We start from the raw sequence: 23,512 nt of genomic DNA on the forward strand, positions 1-23,512 counted from the left end.
TTACTTCCCAGGCAGGCAGGAAGGAAACATACATTGACTGAATGCCGAACGTAGCCTGGCATCTTTGGGTTTGTTTCACTTTCCTCTGAGCAACCCCGTGGGATTGGAATTATCACCCCTATTACACAGAGAAAGAAACTGAAGCTTGGGAAGAGGCACCAGCTTTCCTAAATGCCCTTGGCCTGTGTCACTGGGAGCCAGAGACATTTTCGATCCACATCTGTAGTTGCAATCTTGCTGTTTCCTTTGAGAAAATGTGCCCCACTCAGAGGGCCCTCCTTTTAGAGGAGGTGGCCCCAGAGCACCGTGGTCCTCTCCATCTCCACAGGCTCGGGCAACTCCAGGCCTGGGCGGGTGCCCACACCCAGGCAGCCCAGCAACTATGGCAATTCCGGAGTCACATGACAACAGTCACTGAGTCCCGGAGGAGAGCAGGAGGCGGGAGGGAGGGAATGGCAGTCACACCCAGCTCATCTGGACAGTGCAGCTCCTCCCCTCTCACCATCGTCGCTGCTGCAGCACCAGCAGAGGCACCTGGGGGTGGGGAGGCACCCCTGGCAGCACAGTGTTCCAGCATGCTCACTCATCTTCCTGCACCTAGCCAGCTGCTCGGTGGTCTCCTGACTCCTGTCGGCCCTGGTGGGCACCCCTGTTGCTCTGGGCAGCCTTCAGGACCCTCCCCGCTGGCAACCACCTCACAGTTCCCAAGGAAACCTCTCACAGCACGGCCGGCTAGGAAGCAGCAAACATCTTTGTTTCTTCTGGAACCAGATTCCAGGAACCGGGTTTTTCCCCCCAGTTCACCAAGTGCCAGGCCAGCCAGGTGCTCCGCCATCAGCCGGCGCACTTGGTCCAGGTCTGGGCCTGACTCCCAGTTGTGACAAAGCCCCCTCCCCCCAGACCCCTATACTCCCCCACCTCCCTTCAGGGCTCCAGGGTCCACCAGGCAGGTCCAGCAGCTGCCAGTCAAGAAGCTGAACAGAAATGGATACAACATTGCCCCAGGAATAACAAAGGAAGGGCCCACGCAGAAATTTATTTGTACTGATCAGGCAAGGGCAAGGTAAAGGGCAGCGAGGAAGTGCTGTCAGCCAGGCCTGAAACTCAAGAAAGTTGCCATTCGGAGCACAGTGGCCCCTTATACCCCTCCACTGCCAACACTGCAGTAGTTAAAGCAAACACAGGCCCTTCACTGCCCCGTCAGTTACACCTTCCCCCCAAAATTACACAAACTTTGAAAGATTTTTCTGAGAGAAGATGGATGCTTCAGGCGACTTGAGGTCAAGGCTAGGCTGTTTAAAGTATATTATTAACAAATAAACATTTACTGCACACACAAAAAAAGAGGAAAAAAAAAAAAGGAGAAAAACTCTATAGGCCACCGGGGAACCAAATCATGTTGCTTTTGGCTTCAAATGACAGGAGACATTTATGACATGAATGGAGAACACCAGCCGGTCGATGAAATGGCAAACGTCTGCCACTTTGCTTCCTCTGCCTTCGTGAATCAACTTTTTCAAATATGGTTTTCAGCCTTGCCGTCCCCCTCGATACCACCGCCTCCCCACTTCTGTCTGCAGTGGCAATAAATATATATAATTTTGGTTTTGCTCTCTGCTGCCATCAGCACAGAATCTGGGGGTTGGAGAGGGCTGGGTCAGCCAGAGAGCCAAGGGCCTTGGGTCCTCCTGCACCCTCAACTGACTGACAGCTCACAGCAACTCCTTGGATGAGTGGACCATCCCTCTCTTCTTCCCTCCCCTAAAGCTGGGGCCTGACTGTGGTGTCCAACAAATTGGAAGTTATAACTCATTGAGAGTATCCTCCATCCCTCCGCCTAACTAATGCCAAAGTAGGACCGGGTGGTTGTGAGTGTGTGTGTGTGTTTTCCCTTTTCTGTTTTAAAAACCTCACAGCTGCAGGGTAGAGGAAGTTCCCTGGGGAAGCACTGCCAGCTTTCATGGACCAAAAATACCTCCTTGGGCTGGAGGAGCCTTCTGACTGCCCAGGCTGGTGTCTCTCACCTGAAAAACATACAAATCCTTGGATCTCTCCCTCACACACCCCCTCTTCTGACTCTCCCCTGCAGCCTCGGAGATGTCGGTTGAGCTTTATTTTCTGTCGTTTGAGTCACAAAAACAAATGAGTGTGAACAGTTTTCCAAATATTAAATTATATTATTGTGTGCTTTTCCAAGTTATATGCAGACCAGGGAGATTCCAATTGTTCCCCAGGGGAAAGATCTTTGCTTTAGTCCAACCTCCACCCCCCAAGGAGAAACAGGCCAGCACACCAGGCCCACCCTGATGCCTGCCCTTCCTGCAAATGCACAGTGGGCATTTGTTTTCACTCATGTAATCAGAAGCTCTTCTGCCTCTCTAGAAGAGGAGGAGAGGATACTGGATCCCATGAAGTGTGAGACATTTACTGAAACCTCCCCACCCCCACCCAGGTACCTTGTGTAATCCTCACAACCACCCTGAGAAATTATATCATCACCCCCACTTTGCTGATGGAGAACATGGGGCTCAGAGATGGGCAGCCACTTGGCTAAGATCACACAGCTACTGCGTGCTGGGGCTGGGAGGTGAACCCAGGTCTGTCTCACACTGTCCCACTCAGGAAAAGGGAATGGTTTTCCCAGGGTATCCCTCATCTTCCATGCACAGAGGCTTATGGCAAGCCTAGCATGCCAGCTGCCCCCCTCTCTGGCATGGAACCCATGGGCAGTTTGGTGTGTGGCCTTGGAGACAAGGCATTCCTTGCCACGCTGATGGTGATAAAGTAACAACAATAATTTCCAGAGTATTAACAACATGCCAGGCAAGATGCCAGGTCCTTTGGGGCATGTTATGTCCAATCCTTATAAGAATACTTTCCCCCGGGTGGCTATGTCCCCCATTTTACAGAAGAGGCTCAGGGAGGTGTCAAGGCTCTGTGGTCCTAAGCCTGGCTCCAATGCACAGACAGGAGGGAGCTGAGGGTCACCAATCACATACCCCAGAGGAGATCCTCACAGCCTGCTTCCCCCACTCGAGAAAAACCCAGCAAACAGATTAGGCTATACCAGCCCAGAGCCTAGGGAATACAGGGTGAGCCGGGAGTCAGCTGTGAATAATGCCCCTGTTCAGCAGCGGAGAACTGCAGCCTCAGGAAGGCCTTTGGTTACCCTTCCGCCTACAGCCAAGGTGCTGGGGTTAAATGCAGAGGGGCCCTCCCAGGAGCCAGAGGGTCCCCAGACTTGGGCTGGCAGAGTGAGCCTTTCAGCCCTTAGATCTCCAGGAAGAGCACTACGGAGGCCTTTTAATAAGGGAAAGCGCTGGCTCTTCCTTCCAAGGAAACCCACTTCCAGGACAGGCCCTCTGGCCCAGGCTGTGGGCAGGGGTGTCTGCAGCTCTGAATTGGTCTGATGGGGGCCATGCCAGCTGGAGTACCCACTGGTGGAGGGGATGCTGCTGGTAACTGGCACCCTACAGCAGGGCCTAAGGGAGGTCGCCCAAGCTGGGAGAAGCAGCAGCCAGGAAAGGCTGGGGCCTGACTTTGCTCTACCCGTGCGCCACACCCGCTGCTCCGAGGAGAGGTGAGCCTCCCAGGAAGGCCTTTCCCGGTGTAAACACTTCCCAGGAAAGGAATGTGCTGGGAAGAGCGGGGTTGGGCCACTGGAGCCGCAGCCAGCTGGGGTAAATTTAAAAGAAAAAAAAAAAAATCACCCCAGGACTCAGACGGCTTTTTGTGAAACTCAATCAAAGCTTCGCTGCCCCACTCCTGCTGCAGTGGGCACATCCTACCTGGGCAGGCGAGGCCCAGGGGACCGGCGCGGGCTCGGCGGCGGAGAGGCGAGGCCGCCCGGGAAGGCCCCGTGGCAGAAGGGCGCCGCCAGCCCGGGACGCCGAGGTAGGCGCAGGGCGCACGCAGGCTCCGGCTCGCACACCGACGGGGCTCGGGTCGCCAGATCTGGGAGCTGTCTTACAAGCGATTAGGCTCCATTTTGTGACAGATTTTTGGACTCTCCACCGACCCTCCCCCCTTCCGGAGCCTCCTCCCGGAATTCGCCACCTCCTCGGGATAGAAAGATAGAAACCCTTTCCAGACGAGCGACAGACGGCAAGAAAAGAGAGTTACATAATTCTATTTGGCCAAGCGGCGAAGAAAAAAAAATGAGGAGGGGGATTTACGTTGTCATTTTTTTAAAATGCGTTCTCCGGTGAAGGAAGGAGAGAGGTGTTCGTGATTTTGCGTTTGGAGGCCGCGTTTCCTCCCGGTTTCTAACCGGGTTTTCTGTCCGAGAAGGAGCTCGGGCTGCCGAGGGGCCAGAGGCTCGGGCACAGGAGAACGATACGATGATTTTTTTTTTCCCCTGAAGGAGCCCCCGAAAGACACGTACTGAGAAAAAGGAGACTTCGAGTTATGCGTGAAAATGCCCAAATGCCGTGGCCTGCGCTCCACTTTGCAGGTCCAGGACGTGCGGGTGGATTTTATCAAATGCTATTAAATGCGCCCGAACGTCAATTAATCACCCCCGTGGTGCGTAAAATAACGCTGTGCCTCTGGGTCTGTGTCCCGGATCTTTAAAACAAATCGAAAGGAGGAAGAGGCGCTTAATAAAAATAGCAATCTCTTTCCAAGGACCGAGCCCAGCAACTCCTATCGAGACGAAGAAACATTTTTCAAAAGTTATGGCGGGGGTGTGTGTTAATTTCCCAATACCGCTGACGCACAAACTCCACAAAATTGAGAAGGCACGTTTCTGCACCCACTTGCCTGGATTCTCGTCTGAAAAGCATTTACGCACAGATGCAATAAATATGCATCTGCGATCCTCAAAGAAAAAAATAAATCGTGAAATACATTTTTAGTGTGCAAAAAGAACATCGCTTCCCAGTGAGCCCCCGCCTGCGTTTCTGCGCTGGCTCTCGCAGAGAAAAGCTGATGCGAGATCCGACTGGGTATTTGTCCCCAGAATTGTCTTGATAACAACAATCCCCCTTCAGCCCCCAACTCGCCAGCCTAGTGCAGATACCTAATTGGCATTACTGGAAGAAAGGGTGGGGGTCGAAAGAGGAAGGCACCGTGAGAGGCATGAATAATGCCCGCCTGCTGCCCTCAGGACCTAGACTCGAGCTGGAGATTCGCCCTGAACCAAAATTATCCCGCAAGCACACCCCTACTGCACAGAGGGAGAAAGCTCTTAGGCGCCTTTTTTTCTTTTTTAAACAAACATACTTTCGGCAAAGCAATAGCTGTTTAATGTTTAATTGTTTTGTAAAATGAGGGAGTTGGCCATTCAGCTTTAACGGATCATCCAGCTCAAAATTTGTGACTTTACAATTCTGCGCTCTGAAGAACCAGGGGGGCATCCTCTCCTTGTTTTAAGGAAAAGCTCTGTAAATGACTGAGGGGTGGGGAGGAGAGACTGAGCAGATATGTACAAGAGGTTGGAAAGAGTCTTTACAAAATGTAAAAAGATTTTTTTTCAAAAAATTGCACAAATGACTCGGAGGCCCATTTCCAGTTTTCTGGGCCTCCGGCCCGCACGTGTTAAGTAATCCAGGCTGAGCTGTGCGGGGAGTGGCACTGCCACAACCGCGCTCGGGGTCAGGCAAACAGAGCAAGGCGAGGGGTGCAGGACAGCAGGATGTGTGTGGACTTGAGGCCGGTGAGCCCTGCTGAGGGGCCAGCCCCAAGCCTCCAATCACATCTACCCCAAACTACTTTCTTCGCTTTATGCTGCTGTACGCCTGCCTGTGGCTGAGCTGACCGGTGGCCTCACTTTCTCCTGGAAGTAGAATCATATCAGTCCGGGGCACAGCACAAACACGATCAATGGCAGTGTGCCTAACCTGGGGTGGTCCAGAGGGGGAGGTCTCTGGGACCACAGAAGAGCTGACTCTGAACAGGGTCCCAATTCCTGCTCTCAGTGCCCCCCAGCTGGCAGGAAGAGCAAGGCAGAAAAAGCAGCTCCTGCTGGGCCCCCAGACCAGGGGAGCATAGTCAGAATAGGTGCTAGCGTAGGGCTCACACAGAGACTTCTGAAGTAGAACCCGATGCCCTCTCAAGGGCTCTGGCCTGCAGTCCCACCTAGTTCCAGGTCTCAGCCAAGCTGCTCCACTTCCCATCAGGGCCTGGATTTAGCGACAGTCCCTGGGCAGAGCAGGTAGGCTGCACTTACTACCAAGCACTGGCAGCCCAGCCTTTTCCCAGAGGCTTGGGCACACACAGCCCCCTCTGAGGCCCAAACCACTCGAGCAGCCTACCCACCCTACAGCCCCATCTGAAACGGTTTTCTGGGCTTCGCTAGAAAGTTCTCACAGGCACCCACTTGTCTCCAAATTGCTGCCCTGGGCATCCCCACACCCCTCTTCCTGGTATTGCTCCTCTCTGCCTCCCTCGTAATCACACTGTCAGGCACAAAACTTCAGAGGGTCAAAAACAAAACAAAACAAAACAAAACCTGGATCTACTCTTATCTGCCAGGAGCCCCCTGCCAGACAAACCCAAGTCTCAGCTAAAAGCAAAAGTCAGTAGGTAGGGCTCAGCCCACAGTTTCTGGCCTCAACGCTGAGGCTTGGGCTGCGCCAGGGCGGAGCAAGCCATCCCTCCCCAACACATACACATGGCAAGAAAGAAGGGCTACTGGGGAAGGCTGACTTGGTCAGCTCCTCAGCCCATGGGGAACCCAGATTGTGGTTTCCCGCCTCTTAAGGTCCTCTTCCTAGACAGCTTCTCCAGCCAACAATAACTATACGAGCAAAATTCCCGCATGGAACGGTTTGGGGAGAATGCACACCCTTTTCTCTCCATCAGGGACTGAAAGTGCAGCAGGGAGCCTGGCAGGAAGGGGGCATCCCTGGCTGCTTGGGCACTTCAGCACCCCGCCATTCCACCTCTTTGCTTCAAGAATCCCAAACCAACACAAACCCTGCCTTTGGGCTGGGGAAGCACACCGCCAGTGCCCGGCTCCCTAAAGCACTGCTTTCGTTTGAAAATCAATTCTCGGTCCCCAATGCAGGCCTCAGTGAAGCCAGCCCCTGTCCCACGACCGCAGCATCGTACCCCCCAGTCGGCCCAGGGCCTTGTCCCGCACCCCGACTGAGCGGCCCAGCACAGGTTTCCCGGACAAAGGATGGCAATAGGGGCTGCCGGAGGGTCCCGGCCACCCCACCAGTGTTGGCCGGGCTGGGACGGCTCTGCCCTGCCGGGAGACGCGCAACCCGCGGAGTTCTCGGAGCTGACGGGCCCAGCGGCGCGCAGGGCCGGCGGCAGGGCGGACGCGGGCCCGACCTGGCAGGGGGGCGGCCGGGCTGGAGTGCCGTGCGGCTGCGGGAAAGGAGGAGGACGAGAGGCGCTTACTGTTGGTAGTCTTGTTTGCAGTACAGTTTCCGATCCCGGAAGTAGCAGCTGGTGGTGAGGGCTTGCTGACACGCCGCGCACTGCAAACACTCCTCGTGCCAGGACGACTCGTTGACTCGCATCAGGAAGCGGTCGGAGATGGGCCGCTGGCAGCCCTCGCAGACGGCGGGATGCGGGCAGTCGGAGCCTGCAGCGCACAGGACGAGAGCCGGGCCGTCAGCGCCGACCAGCCCGGCCCAGCGTCCCGATCGCGCGGTGCCCGCAGCTCCGGCCCCAAAGGCGAAGGCAGCCCGGGACCGCCGTCCGCCGCCTGCGCTTCCCCAGCCGCCGCGCCAGGGGCCGGGCAGCCTCAGCTAGTTCGTCCCAGTCGGCGGACTCCGCCGCGGAGAGGCCGCGGGCCTGGAGCCTCAGCTCGGCGCTGCGCGCTCCCCTTCTCCGGAGATCCGGCGCTTGGTGATAATACATATGAGAACGAGCACGGCGCGGGGCAGCCGGCTGGGACCGAGACAGGAGAGGTGAGGCTTAGGCGCCCGCTGGCTGACACGCCCCACGGTGGCGTTCGTTGTCTTCTCTCCCTCATCTCCCCAAAATCTGTGGTTTAGGTGACCCAGGGAACATTTCCCTCTTAGAGACTCCCTCTCCCCAAGTGACCTGGCACCACTCTCAAGCTTGCCAAGGTGACAACTTGAGTCCTCCATCACCCCTGCCACCCGCCTCCTACCTCTCGCCCGGAGTGGCAGCTCTAGAACTGAGGCCCGGTGAGGATGGGGGGTGGCGGCTGGAGCTGTCCTGTCCTCGCTCCTCCTAGGTGGTGTCCCTGCATACCTCTGTCCCCTCAGGATGCCTGTCTAGGCGTGCCTGCCTGTTGCCCCTCTGGTGATCACTCCAGGAGTTTTCTCTCTGTGTCCCCCACGCCCCCATGTTCTAAAAACCACTGTCTTTATCCGTTGGCCTGGACCCCTGTGTCCACCTCGGGACGAGGCCCCTGTCCCCTGCCCGTGACCACTCGGGCGTTCCGACCCCGCACTCACCCAGCAGCACCCCCAGAGTGGCGGGCCCGGGGCGCAGGGCGTGCTCCTCCATCTTGATGCCGTCCAACATCTTAGCGCAGTCCGTCTGCCCGCGAGGGAAGCACCTCTCCAGCGATTCGGGACCTGTTGCTATATCCATGGGACGCGGGGCGCGCTGCGGGCCCCGCCGGCCAGGGTGCTCGCCCGCCCGCCCGCCTGCCGGCTCGCCGCCGCCGCGGCGGCCCGGGAGCCGGGGAGGCGCGGCCCCCGCGGGTTTGGGGCTGCGGCTGGGGCCGCCGGCTGTCCCCGGCGAGCGCGGAGCGGCGACGCGCTGGCCCCGGGCCCCGGCGTCGTGCGGGCGGGCCGGGGCGGCTGCAGTCCGCGCCGCGCTCTCCCGAGCACTCGTAGCCACGCGCGCCGGCTCCTCTGTCACCTGCTTGTCAGCCCCGGAGCCGGGCTGCAGCGGCGGCGGCAGACGGAGCCGCGGGGAGGAGACGGCGGCGGCGGCGGCGGCGGCAGCGGCAGCGGCAGCGGCGGCGGGCGGGGGAGGGGGGGTGCAGGGGCGGCCCCGCGGGCTGCGGGGGGGGGGCGCGGGCGGCGCTGCGGGGTCTCGGGCGGGGCGCAGCGGGCCGCGGGGTTCCAGGCGAGCTCCCCGCACTACTCTAGTGCCATGGTGCGCCCGAGGAGCCGCTCGGTTTAGAGCTGGAGCTGGCGGCGGAGGGATACTCCGGCCGGGAGCCGCCTCACCCCTCCTCAAACTTCCTGACATTTGAACTCATTGGTGCGCCTCGTATCCCTACGCCGGGATGAGCCGGAGGCTCCACGTCAAATAGTGCCGTCGCTGCCCCCCCGTTCCCCACGGGAGGGCTTCCCGCGCCCCCGGCTTGCGCCCAGCGCCGTGCCCGGCCCCGAGTGCGGGCCCGGGAGTCCCGGCCAGGCCGAGCGCCCCGCTGGCCCCTCGCAGAAGTTTGGGTCACCTTCGAAACAAATGCTTCTGCCCCACCCCCTTGAAAAACTGATTTGGGAGTTGGGGAATGAAGGCTTTCTTTTTTTCTTTCTCGCCTTCTTTATTATTAATATTTTGTAAAGCTTCAGCACTAAGAGGAGTGGCCCTGAGCGAGGCCAGACTGCACGGACGGCGGGGAGCGCAGCGGCTCCACCAGGGGACGGCGCCGGCCGGGAGTGGCCGCCCGGGGCCCCCGACTGTCGGCCGAGGTAGGTCGCACCAGGCTGAGTTGGCGTCCCCCGGGTGGCGGCGCCTTCCCGGAGCCGGTTTGGTCCGTGGAGAGGGCTGGCTGCCGGGACCGAGGGACGCGGACTGGCAGGAGGGGAGGACTGCTGGCTCAGGATTTGCCCAAGTCCTGGCCCGGGGAGAGGGGGATTTGGCTCCAGATTTGGGGTGTGGGTCCGGGAAAGCGTCAGGCGTGGCAGAGATTGGGTGGAGAGGTGAGCGAAGATCCCGGAAGGGCCCCGGGATCAAGGATGGGAACACTGGGAAGGCAAGAAAGGTGAGGCCCGGTTTCAGGCGACCTAGAGTTTAGAGAATGATTAGGTGTGAGAAAGGGATCGCGGGTACGGGTGGGGGCAATGGACGAGAACCTGGCCTCACAGGATTGGGAGTGAGGGCCATGGGTAGAGAGTGGTGGCTCCAGGGTCGCGGACTGAAGGCCCTGGAAGATGTGCGTTGGGCTGCTCGAAGGAAACCGGATTGATCGCTGGGATAGGCGACCTTTGGTGGCGGAGGGACCCTGCCGGGGTCGGTAGGCCGTGCCCGGCGGGGACAGGGCCCTGGCCAGCCTGGGCAGCGTGGGCCTCGGCACTGGGGAACGAAAGGCCGGAGAGACCAAGCGACCGAGTCCAGCGTCCGCCGGGCCTGGCACCCATCGGGCCAGGCACCCGCGCTGGGTACGCAGGCCGCTGCGTCGGCTGCAGTGCACCGCGCCCGGGCCGGCTGTGTCTTCGGCCTCCGGGGTCCCCATGGAGTCGCGGCTCGCCCGGGAGCAGGGGGGCCGATGCAGCCCCGAGGCAGGACCAGATTGACCCTGCGAGCCGCTGCGGGGCAGCCCGGGCCCCTCCCGGAGCGGAGCATTGGCGCGGAGCGGGGCGGGGGCGGAGGGCAAGGGAGGCGGGTCCCCTGACCCCGCTGGAGGCGAGAGGGCGGATCGGATTTGGAGCCTGCGGGAGGCTTGGTCAGAAGTGGCCCCCTGTGCCGCGGGGCCCCGCGGAGGGGCCCGGCTTTGTGGAGGATTAGAAGCTCCCGCCCCAGCCCAGTACCTGCGTGTGTGTCGGTGGGTATCTGTGTGTGTGTCTGTGCATGTGGATGCTCCCGCCCCGGAGGCTCTTCCATGTCCATGCACCCGTGTCTCTGTGCACACACAATTTTGCTGCGTCCCTGCGACTGTCTGGGCTCCGAGTGGCTCCGAGTGTGTGAATCTGTGTCCCCAGCATCCGTGTGTGTGTTTGGATGTGAATCTGCTGGGCCTTACATGCCTCTATCTCTTCCGTGTTTTTGTAGGTCTTTGTGTGTGTCCCTGTGTCTGTCACTCTATGAGGGTGCCACGGTCTTTGTATGTCTTTCATCCTCCGTATTGTGTCTGGGATCCTTTTCTGTTTATGTGTCTTCGTGTCACCTTTGTGTGTCTTTGTGTACCTCCGAGTTTCCGAATGATTCTGTGTGCTCGTGTGTCCCACAGTTTTGTTTGTGTGTGTGTCTTTGTGTCTCCGTGCGTTTCTTGGCGTCTTTGTATCCAGGACGGTGATAAGTAGATGTGGAGTTTCTCTCACACGCCCTTGGTCCCCTGTCCTTGCGCAGCCTGGAAACCCCAGGCCTTGAGCTCCCGAGGCTGGGCCTGGGCCTGGGCCGCCCTCTCCGGGCATCCGGGACGGGGGCTTGGCAGCTGCCGGGAGAAGCCCGGCGGACGAGTCTCGGGCGCGCAGAGCCGGGCGGCGCAGAGCCCGGCGCAGGGCTGGCGGACCGATCGGACGCATTCTGCCCTCTGCTGGCAGCGCTCCATTCTTGCACCCTCTGTCGGGCGACTGCCTGCAGGCGAGAGGGTCCATGTTCCAGGCCCAGATTGATCCTCTCTTCTCCTTCAGAGCGCACTTAGGAATCCTCTTCCATCGCTTAGGAATCCTATTCCATCACAGGCCCTGCAGACCCACCCCAGACTCCAAATTCCCGGTACAGCGTTCCATCCCCCTGCCCCTGTTTCCCACTCCCCACCTTCCGTGTGCCAGGCCTCTTCTCCACACTTCTCTTCTCCCCTTTGGCGGAATGGGGGCCTCTGTGGCCCGGCCTCTGAGGCTTCTCTGACTCCCTGGCTGGCGTTCAGAGTCGTCGAGACTGCCCAGGGTTGCATTCCCAGGCCGCCCAAAGGCCGGGTCTCCAGGCAGAAGGACGTGCAGGCGGTCCCCTCGGATGCCACGGTTCATCTGTCCTGGGGCTCACAGAATCTTGGCATGTCACCCCGTGCCCCTGCCGGCGTCACGGCCCACACCACCAGGGCCTACATCAGGAGGGCCAAGGCAGGTGCTCAGAGCTGCCCGCAGCTGCCGAGGTGCGGGGCTGGACCCAGGCAGCTGGCTGCTCTCTCTGGTCTGGAAGTGGGGCTGCTCAGGCCACGAACGTGGGGTCCCGGCTCCTCGTCCTCCCCGCTCACTGTGCATTAATCCCCCCACCCACCCCCACTCTGGATCAACCCATAGGTCCTGTTCCTTGCCCTCTGTCCCAGCTCCCCGGTCCCTCATTCCCCCAGCTGAGTCGGCGGCGTCCCGGCTCCTTCGCACACGCGCTCAGACGCCCCAGGTCTCTTTCAAGCACAATCGTGGCTCCTGCACCTCCCGACTGCTTCCCCTGCTGAAAACGTGGCAGACTGAATGGTAGAAACAGGGCCTAGGCCCGAAGTCGGGTACTGCCCACAGGCGGCGAGTGGCATCTTGCTCCGCCCGACGGGAGCCGGTGTGATCCAGGACCTGCCGATTCCCCAGGGCAACCCCAGGCGCTCCGGGCGATCCGGGATTCTCTCTGGCTCGGACTAAAGCGTCAGAAACAGCTTCAGATTTTCTCCACCTAAGTAAGACCGAGTTGGCTGTTTGGAATCACTTGGGAAGAAGCAAGATCTGAGATGGAAGCTCTAGGGCGGGAGTCAGCTCCCCCAATTCTGCAGACGCCTCATCTCCACTGAGCCCTTCCCTGTGCCTCCTTGCTCCTTTCCGTAGGGCTTTGCACTCCCGAAGCCTGCCTTCGCTACCAGCAGCCCACAGGCACGGCCCTAGGACCTTTCTCTCCCCCCAGCGGAGGCCTGTTGGTCCTCCCTCGAGCGGTGCTTTTGACCAGAGCCAGCCCCGGAGTCCCCTCCCAGTTTACAACCCCAGCTGGAAGTGAGAATCCTGGGCAGGGGCGGAGTACAGGGAGCTGCCGAGCCGAGTGCTGTGCAGCGTGAAGGCGCGATTCCACCCTGCCAGCAGGGAGAGTTGGGGCTGCCAGAGCACCCAGACCCGTCCCGCGCTGCCCGCCCACCACTGGCCCTGGGGATCCTCAGATCCGCGGGAGGGAGCCAGGCTGGACCAGAGCCGCCCCCAGCCAAGGCCCGGGCTGGGGGCTGCTATTCCCAGGTCGTAGCCGGGCTCCGGAGACCCGGGTGCTCAGGAAGTGGAGCCGGCCGGCACTGGAAGAGGGCGGGTGTCCCGGCCTTTGGAGCCAGTGGTGACCACCCTTGGCTCCTTGGATCGCGGCTGTACTTGACCCCAGGACACGTGGGTCAAAGGCTCAGTCCCCTTCTCAGCTAGCAGAGAGATGGATGTGTGCGATAAGTAATCCGGTCACCTTCCCACAGCCCAGGGAAAAGTGTCTGTGGTCTTCCTGTGCCTGCGGAGAGCTCAGAGATTCTGAGCCCTGTGGAGGTCCACAGAGAGGAATGACTGGGGAGGTCCAAGCTGGGGTCCCTCTGACACAGGACTGGGAGCAGGTTCTCACTCTCCCATCTGCAGTGTTCTAGGCTGAGGTGGCAGGGAACAAGATTTTAGTGGGAGCTTGCTGATGAGGCCCAGTGTTTGTGGCTCTGAGGCTGTATGCTGATGTGTGTCTGTATGCAACGTTGGGACCGCCCAGCTCCAGCAAAGTCCTTCTGCCCTCTCTGCAGCCTAGCCCCACCCTCAACCAGCTGGTGGGGTCTCTGGCCACAGACTCATGACTTTTCAGCACAAGGTCTGGGTCATTAGTCATGGGATTTCTCCCTGGTGGGTCAGGAGATCAGGCTCCCTCAGATCCAAAGGCTACTTTGAGCCCTCAGGGCTGGCGAGGGACAGTGCCCTGGCCAGGTGGCTCAGGGCTAAGGTCTTTCACTGGCCAGGCAGTGGTTAGAAGTGGGGTCAAGAGCAGGTGTCAGGGAGTCACCCAGATCTGGTTCAGGACCTCTGGAAAGTCCTGCCCTCTCTGTCTACCGCAGCTTTCTCGTCTGTAAAGTGGGCATAACAGCATGTATTCCCACAGGGTTGTTGAATGAAATTCAAGTGCTCACCACAGTGCCTGGCACTTAGCAAGTCTCTACTCAAATATTGGCTGAAAGAGAGTCCCCAAGACTTAAGGAAATCACAGCTGCCTCCTCCCCCTCCAACCAGGGCCTGAGGGGAACCAGACACATGCTGAGCTCAGCAATCTCTCTTCCTTTAGGGCAGGTGAAACTCAGGTCCAAGCAGCTGTGGGCTGGGCACAGGAGACCCCCCAGGCAGTGCCCAGACAGCCAGCACAGACCGTCTCAGCCTTCACTACTTGCTCGGGCTGTGGAGCCCAGGCTGGGGTTTTTTGGAAGGCAACAAAATTAAGGGCTTCAGCCAATGCATCAAAACTGTATGTGTGGGACTCTCAAGGTGCCATTTATATTTATTTCTTAAAAGGCACTTTCCTCAAGAATCTTTGCATTTCTTGCCAAATGGATGGGTTGGGTTATTTCAGCAGCCCATCTAGAACCAGGGGCTTCCCCGACAGAGGACCCGAACCAGAACAAAGAAAAGGCCAAGGACCATATTTGGAGCCATAAAACCCCCATTAGGACACTAAGAATAACTTGCAGAAAGACATTTTATATGAATTGGATACAAATTCACAAAAGCAAGAAAGTTCATTCGTCTCCACCCCGAGGGTCCACGGCTGGGGAAGGGGACTGGGTGTGACATGGGGGTGAGCGCCCATCCTATTTAATCTTTATCTTAAATCCACTTCAAAAGCTGGGGATCGGCAGAGTTGGAGGTTTGCCTCTTCCTGTAATTATTTGGTGTCTAGTAAAGTTTTTATGAGTGTCTGTGCAAATAAATGCATTTGATGTGCATTTGTTTTGGCTAGTGCTGCTTTATATAGGAGGCGTGTGCGTCTTCCGTTGGTCCTCAGAAAAGAATGAGAGTGAAAATAAAAATAAAATCAAGATATCCGGCCCAGGCAGAGGGGCGGAGCCGAGGCAGTCCCACTGCAGACCAACACCCCTCTGACAAGGGCTCGTGGGCACCGGGATGCCGCCAAATGAGTTTGCAGCCTTTGGGTTTCCTGTGTAGAGTTGCTCAGGGCTGGGAGGCGGGCTTGGTGAAACACAGATTCTAGGAAGGCTTTTTCTGGAAACAGAACTCTGCCTGCCTTTTGATTACTGTCCTCTGGGTATCCTTGGTGAAGAAAAATGAATAATAAACAAGGGTGAGTTTTTGGGGTGTCACGTTATCATTTAAGTGGCAGGGTAAACCTACTTCTCTGGAATTGGAGCTCAGCAGAATCTGGTGGAGCGGCAGGTTGAACGGAGATATGGCTCCCCAGCCCTCTCCGGACAAGGCGGCCGGGGTGGGACAGGATAGGTGTTCCTCCTGTGTGGCTCGGGGAAGCAGGGGTGCTCCCTAAGGGCCAGGAGCCAATCCAGGGTGTCAGGGGCTAGGAGCACCCATGCCCCTGTCTCACGTGTCCACCTGGCACCCAGGATGCAGCCTGCAGGTGCATTCCGTTTAGCCCATGCTGGCTTGTCTCTCCTCCCAGCACTGCAGTCCTGATTTATTTGTTCTAAAATTATTTTAGCATTTTATTGAAGTATGATATACATATAGAGAAGTACACAGTGCATAAATTTACAAAAGGGACACGGTGATGCCCCCAACACCCCAATCAAGAGAGAGAATGTTCTGGCTCCCCAGAATCTCTCCTCATCCCCCCCACCCCCAGGCACTACCCATCCCTTCCTCCAAGGAAACCACTATCTGGTTTCTAACACCATACATGAGTTTCATCTGTTTTTGAATTTTATATAAGTGGAATTGTAGAGTATATGTGTCTTACCATACTTTAATCATGAGATTTTGCATGAAAATATGGATTTTTCTCGTGAAACATCAGAGGTCTGATTATCTTGGACCCTTATTCCAGCAGGGTGTTGATAATCTGGAGCTGAATTGTGCCCTTCCTCCCTCCCCGCAATTAACCCCCACTCCCACCCTGCTCCAGGCAGGACACCTGCCCTCTTCAGTGTCTGGCTTGGTGACTCCTGCTGTAAACCTATGGCTTCTCCCCTGATCTTCAACCCCTCCCCAAAAGGAATTACTGTGTGTACACTGGGGAAGTGCATCCAGAATCTTCTCTTATCCCAGTCCCTTCATCTACATCCAGTACCCTCTGAGGTAGAAATCATGAGACCTTTTAACAGGTGAGGAAATCAGCACCGCAGAGAGGTGAAGTCACTTTTCTGGGGTCACACAGCATTGTAAGTGTCAGATCCTGGATTCAAACCTGGATTGGCTGGACCCCAAACCTCAGGCTCTTGTCACCTCCCCACATGGCTCCCCTGGGCATCCAGGCCCAGGCGTGAACAATCCCCTTCTGCCTCCTTCCAGCAGGGAGGAAGCTGGACTTTTTCCAAAGGAAACGCTGGGAAACACAAAACCCAAAACAGAAAACAGGGCAGGGATGGTTCCCAGGCCCCGGCAGCCTAACCTCGGGTGATGCAAGTCTAGTCTGGGACGGGCTGGTCTGGACTGGTGCAGCCTCCCCAGATGCAGCAAAGGAGGGTGGCATCGTGCCAGTCACTGAATATCCACCACGTGCCAGGCGCTTCCTGTATGTCATCCCCAAATGTTCACAAGGTGCCTACGAGGTAGGTATTATTATTTAGCCCCACTGTACAGATGAGAAAACTGAGGTTCAGAGAGGTCAATGTCTTACCTTGGACCACAAATGTATGAGTGGTATGTCTTTGCTCTGTACCACATTGGCTCAATCTTCTTATTGGAGCCCCCTCCACTCTCCTGTTATGATGAGGGTGCAGCCAGATGCTTCCTCTTGGGTGCTCAAAGATTCTGGAGTCTGGCTGGCAAGGCTTGGGGCTTAGTTTCAGGAGCCACATGATAGTTCATAGGGCCTCAGTTTCTTCATCGGGAAAGTGGGGATAATATTACTACTTTTCATGACAATTTGGAGGTTCAACGAGGTCTGTGGGCTTTTGAATCTGGAAGAAGTAGCAGTGGTCTGTTAGAGGGGGCAGGAGGGTCACTGGATATGCAAAGGTCCTGAGGCAGGAAAGAACTTGGTCCATTGGAAGCCTGTATGGCTGGGTCAGAGGAAGGACGTGGCTGCAGGTGTGGGCAGGAGCCTGACCACAGGACGTTATAGGTCACAACGAGGAGTGTGGACTTGAACCTGAAGGCAGTAGGGAGCCATGGGAGGGTTTAAACAGCATTGTGCCACGGTCATGTCTGTTTTTTAGGAAGATCTCTCTGGCTGTGATGAGGGGTGAGACCATAGGCAGGAGGCCAAGTGATAAGGCCTTTGGGTTTCAATATCCCTTTTGTATGGAATGAGGTTGGGCGGTCCGCAGAGCAGACCTTATCCTCTAATTTCCCATAGAGGTTGTGTTTCCAGATTCAGGGTTTCATGTTACACAGAGTTATTCTCTCTGGAATGTGTCCCCCGAGCAACCCCGCTGGACCCTCTGTGGAAGGAGGGGCTCTTCTGAATGCAAGATGCACATTTATGCAAAAAAGTAGAGCATCGCAGTCCCGGGGCTTGGCAGTGTCTGTCCCTGAAACAGTCCAGCAAGCAACAGATGGAACAGCGTTTAGGAGTTGGGACAGGCTGCAAACATCAATAATAACAATACTAGTAATGATAACAACAATGAACCTTTACTGATGACTTACCACACCAGGCCTTTGTGAAGTCTCTAACATCTGGGATCTCATGGAATCCTAAAATAAGCCTGTGAGTTAGCTGGCACTGATACCCATTGCACAGATGAGGAAAGCGAGGCCCAGAGTGGGGAAGTGCCTTGCTCATGGTTACTGAGGGGCAGAACCAGGCTGCCACCTGTGGGTGCTGGGCCACCTCAGAAGGGAGGCGAGCTGGCGTGTTGTTGAACTTTCTGGGATCCAGACAGCCCTGCAACTGTTCCCAGTGCACAGAAAAGCCAGAAAATTCCAACCCAGCATCCTGGCCTCCATCTACACTTCAGCCCACACAATCTGCCCTGCAAAGTTATTCTCCCTGGAAGAACTTGGTAATTCAGGCTTTTCCAAACCCAGGAGAAGCTTCCAAGTCTAGAATCCTCCCAATGGCCTCTAAGGCCTCTTGGCCCGTGTCCACCTCCCTGGCCTCATCCCTACCTCCTTCCCCTCCAGGCTGCACTACATGCCAAGTGTACTGGCCTTATTTCAGCTTCTCAAGCAGCTCCTACTCTCTCCTGCCTGCAGGCTCTGAACAGGCTGTTCCCTTTGCCTGGCAGGCTTTCTCCACTCTCTATTCCTAGCTTACTCCTATTCATCCTTTCTGTCTCAGTGTAAATGTCACCACCTCCCAGGAGGCTTCCTTCACTCCCTATACTAGCTTAGGTCTACCTCTTACATGTTTTCAGCAACGTGTGTTTCTGCATCATGGTGAGATGGGTTATCTGTCTTCCTCACCCTTCTCCCGTCCCCGTGTGGTCTCAGGAAGGAGTGATGGGGAGCACATCCTCAGTGTCAAGGCAGTGAAGGGGATCTGTAAGACGGGGAGGGGACACGTGCCCTTGAAATATAACACGGTCCACATTGTGCTTGCTCGGTGGTTGGAGCTATGCGTCTCCCCTGTAGACCAGCTGAGGACTCAAGGCAAGAAACGACTTCTCACAGCGTAAGATGAGTCTGATTTCTTGTACTGAATGAGCGTCCCATTTCGTCCCCCCTTCGCTGCCTTCCCTTCTCCGGGGGAGCGCTAAGAATGGGGAAGAAGAAAGCTTGGACTCACAGCCCATGCTGGAGAAGACGCAAATGGAGACTTGGGCTTGCTAGAGTCTAGGGGAGGGTAGAATGATCTGGGGAAACTGAGGCAGCAGGGTCTTGGGGATGGGGAAGGAGCTAAGGGGCCTGGGGGTGGGAGATGGCAGAGGGTGAGGAAAGGAGAGGCTGTTCTCTGTTTCTGGGGATTCTTTTTTTTTTTTTTAATTTTTAAAGATTGAGGTATAGTTGATATACCTGGGGATTCTTGATGGCAACCATAGAGGCAACTCCTGGGGGCGCTGTGGTGTCTCAGTGCAAGCGGACAAGAAGAGGTAGCTGGGAGCCTGGTCCCCATCATAAGCACCGAGTGCATGGTGGTGACCGTCAGGGCTCCAACCATAAGGCCTCAAGCCCTTGTCTGCCACCCCTGAGCGGAGGCCAGATTCCCATGGAAGGAGGTCATTGTGTGGGCAATTGGAAGGTGACAGCCCTGAGGGGACCCCGCAAAAGGAAACCTGTGTTTTCAGGGTGTTAGGGCATGGGAGCAATTTAAAAAATCTGTTTTCAACCATTTCTTTGAGAAGCTCATTTCTTTTTAATAAAAGAACGTTAAGAAGTACAACACAAACAAGAGCCTTTTATTTATTTTTAATTTTTTTAATATCTTTATTGGAGTATAATTGCTTTACAGCGCTGTGTTAGTTTCTGCTGTATAACAAGGTGAATCAGCTGTGTGTATACATATATCCCCATATCCCCTCCCTCTTGCACCTCCCTCACACCCAAGCAAGAGCCTTTTAGACAATAAATGTTTTCTGCATTTAGGAAGCGCCCCTTCGGGGGGACGGAAGGCTTCATGGGAGTCTCAGGGCCCTGAGGTCTGAGTTCTAGGTTGTGTGGGAGCCCAGAACAGTCCAGGCTGCCCAAGGAGAGCCAGGCTGGGGGACCGTGGTGATGGGAGATGATTCCATTATGCCCTGAACATGTGAGGAGGGATGGAGAACACCCTGCATTTGCCTAACAAGAAGATATTCCCAAATGTTTTTGGCCAATTTGAGTATAGAAACTCCAGACAAAGAAACTGTCAAATGCCTACTTAAAATATTAATTTTATGAGTTGGGTATTACCTGCAAAATTATAATAACAGTTTTTATTATTATAATTTTGGATGTTTATAACAGTAACCTGACAAACGGGTTAAAAGGAGATAGTAAATATAAATATTGTTTTTTTCTTGCAGTTTCTGAGACAGTTTAGTTTCAGACTCTTCACTTGCATTTCTTCCTTTTTTTATTATTGTTTTTAATTGTGATGAAATACACATAACATAAAACTTACCATCTTAACTATTTTTAAGTGTACAGTGGCATTAAGTATATTCACACTGGTTGTACAGCCGTCACTCATTTCCAGAACTCCTGTCATCTTGCAAAAGCCAGGACATGGAAGCAACATAAATGTCCATCGACAGACGAATGGATAAAGAAGATGTGGTACATATATACAATGGAGTATTACTCAGCCATAACAAGGAACGAAATTGGGTCATTTGTAGAGACGTGGATGGACCTAGAGTCTGTCATACAGAGTGAAGTAGGTCAGAAAGAGAAAAACAAATATCTATTAACGCGTATATGTGGAATCTAGAAAAATGGTACCGATGAACCTATTTGCAGGACAGGAACAGAGACGCAGACATAGAGAACGGACGTGTGGACATGGGTGGGGGAAGGGGGGGTGGGATGTACTGGGAGGTTGGGATTGACATATATACACTACCATGTGTAAAACAGATAGCCAGCGGGAACCTGCTGTGTAGTGCAGGGAGCTCAGCTCCGTGCTCCGTGGTGACCTAGAGGGGTGGGATGTGGGAGTGGGAGGGAGGTCCAAGAAGGAGGGGATGTATGTGTACGTATAGCTGATTCACTTTGTCGTACAGCAGAAACTAACACAACATTGTAAAGCAACTATGCTCCAATTAAAAAAAAAAACCTGAAACTCTGTCCCCAGTAAACAATAACTTCCTATTCTCTCCTTCCCCGACCCCCTGGCAACCACCATTCAACTTTCTGTCTCTATGAATTTGACTACTCTAGGTATCTTACTTAGGTGTAATCATACATATTTGTTCATTTGTGACGGCCTATTTCACTTAACATAATGTCCTTGAGGTTCATCTGTGTTACAGCATGTGTCAGAAATTCCTTCTTTTTTAAGACTGAATAGTATTCCATTGTACATATATACCACATTTTGTTTATCCATTTATCTGTCAGTGGACACTTGAGTTGCTTCCACCCCTTGGCTATGGTGAATAACGTGGCTATGAACATGAGTAGACAAATATCTCTTCAAATCCCTGCTTTCAGTTCTTTTGGGTGTATACCGAGAATTCGATTTGCTGGATCATATGGTGATTCTGTTTTAATTGTTTTGAGGAAGCACCACACTGTTTTCCACAGTGGCTGCACCATTTTACACTTCCACCAACAGTACACAAGTGTTCCAATTTCTCCAACTCCTCTGTTTTTTGATAGTAGTGTCCTAATTGGTGTGACGTGGTGTCATCGTAGTTTTGATTTACACGTCCCCAATGAATAGTGATGCTAAGCATTTTTTAAAAATATTTATTTATTTATTTATATTATTTTTGGCTGCATCGGGTCTTAGTTGCGGTGCATGGGCTCTTTGTTGCAGCGTGCCGGCTTCTCTCTGGTTGTGGCATGTGGGCTTAGTAGTTGTGGCCCGCAGGCTTAGTTGCCCCGTGGCATGTGGGATCTTAGTTCCCCGACCAGGGATTGAACCCATGTCCCCTGCATTGGAAGGCTGGTTCTTAACCACTGGACCACCAGGGAAGTCCCAGATGCTAAGCATTTTTTCATGTGCTTATTGACCATTTGTATACCTTCTTTGGAAAAATGTCTATCAAGTCTTTCCCTCATGTTTGGTGGGGTTTTGGGTTGTTGTTTTTTTTTCTTAATTTTTGTGTATTTATTTATTTATTTTTGGCTGCATTGGGTCTTCGTTGCTGCATGCAGGCTCTCTGTAGTTGCGGCGAGCAGGGTCTACTCTTTGTTGTGGTGCGCGGGCTTCCCATTGCGGTGGCTTCTCCTGTTGCGGAGCACGGGCTCTAGGCGTGCAGGCTTCAGTAATTGTGGCTCATGGCTCTAGAGCACAGGCTCAGTAGTTGTGGCACACGGGCTTCAGTAGTTGTGGCTCATGGCTCTAGAGCGCAGGCTCAGTAGTTGTGGCGCACGGGTTTAGTTGCTCCGTGGCATGTGGGATCTTCCCGGACCTGGGATTGAACCCATGTCCCCTGCATTGGCAGGTGGATTCTTAACCACTGTGCCACCAGGGAAGGCCCGGGGTTTTTGGTTGTTGTTGAGTTATAGGAGTTCTTTATATATTCTGGATATTAACCTCTTATCAAATATATGATTTGCAAATATTTCTCCCATACAGTGGGTTGTATTTTCACTCTGTTGATCATGTCCTTTAATGCACAGAAATTTTCAATTTTGAGGTCCAATTTGTCTATTTTTGCTTTCGTTGCCTATGCTTCACCTGCATTTGTGAAGCTGTGTCCTTTGTCATTATGAAGCCACTTTTCAAAATGTTCAGCATCACTTTCCAGAACACCTCTCTCCACTTCTCTCTAAGTTGTTTGACACGCAAATTCATGCTTAGTGCGGTAATTAGCCCAGCCACAAATACCACTTTGCCACACATTATGGCACTGGCCTCTACTTACTCTCCTTGTAGGTACACACTCATAATCTGCAGAGCTTCTATACTGCATCATAAAGTGAGTTGTGAAAGGCTTGTTTGCAACAGTGTGCAACCCCTGTGTGTGCCAGGCCACACTCCCAGGAGAAATTCTAAAGCTACACGAAATTACTTTATCTCTTTTAGCCCATTTGTCAGCTTACTGCGATTAACATCCAAAATGAGCACCCAGTGAGGTCATTTCAGGCTAATGCGTCTTCCCCAAACAGTGTTCTGTTGGTCAAATGAAATAATTGAGAGAATATCCCATAATACAACATGCTTTGGAAAGAGGCAAATATAAGGAATAATTTTGGGGGGAAAAGCTCTACTTTCTATTCTAGCTGTAGAATAATTAATATAAAATAATAACAATAATAATAGCAGCAGAAATAATCACCATTTGTTGGGAGCCACTCCAGCCTGGCTCTGAGCTCATTGCTTCACACACATTCTCACTGAATGCACACACCAGCCTTATGAGGAAGTTGCTCGCATAGTTCCCCATCTACAGATGGGGAAATTGAGGCTCAGGCAGTTGAAGACACATGCTGGGAGAGCTGGGATTTGAACCTATGTCTTTCAGAACCCAGGCTTTTAATCACTACACATTTCTGCTTTTATCTACCTGGTTTATGCCAGGCTATGAGCGCCCGGCACTGGTGTGACCCAGAGAGGAACCTGCCCAAGTGGTAGTGGGGGTTAAAATCCTCCTACTTCGCTCAAGCAAAGTTGGCTGCAGGGCTGGGGCCCCTACCCAGCTTGTTTCCTTCTGCCTGGTGGTTGGTAGCCCTTCCCAGGGTACAGGCTGATATGGGGAGGGGGCAGCACAGGTGGCCCCTCCTGACCTCTGCTCAGGCAGGTTAGAACCAACTCACCAACAGGCACTTGGAAGGAAAAGGGGAAGAAAGTTACCAGTCAGGTTAATTTTACACAAAGAGGTGACAACATGAAAACATCAGAGGCACAAGAGACCCTGGGTTGCCTCTGGCTTTGTTAAAAGGAGCTTATATTTTTATTTTTGGTAAACTTTTTTTTTATTATGGAAAATTTCAAACATATATAAAAGTAGAGAGAGAGTAGAGAGAATAATATACCTATCACCCAGCTTCAACAATTATAACTCATGCCCAATCTTGTTTCATCTACATTCCACCCCAATTCCTCTATC

The 23,512-nt window shown here is 54.5% G+C and overlaps 1 protein-coding gene across 3 annotated transcripts in view; it reads right to left on the reverse strand.

Annotated features, from left to right (window-relative positions):
* Positions 1-8,520, reverse strand: part of LMX1B (LIM homeobox transcription factor 1 beta) — a 79,345-nt gene extending 70,825 nt beyond the window's left edge. For all 3 annotated transcript variants that reach the window (XM_068552929.1, XM_068552928.1, XM_068552927.1), the window contains exons 1-2: positions 8,382-8,520; positions 7,351-7,537 (exon numbers count right to left, since the gene is read on the reverse strand). In XM_068552929.1, the coding sequence (XP_068409030.1) occupies positions 7,351-7,537; positions 8,382-8,520 (326 nt within the window). The remainder of the gene's footprint in view (positions 1-7,350; positions 7,538-8,381) is intronic.
* Positions 8,521-23,512: the final 14,992 nt, after the last annotated feature.

This window comes from Eschrichtius robustus, chromosome 10 (assembly GCF_028021215.1).
Source record: "Eschrichtius robustus isolate mEscRob2 chromosome 10, mEscRob2.pri, whole genome shotgun sequence".
Lineage (NCBI taxonomy): Eukaryota > Metazoa > Chordata > Mammalia > Artiodactyla > Eschrichtiidae > Eschrichtius > Eschrichtius robustus.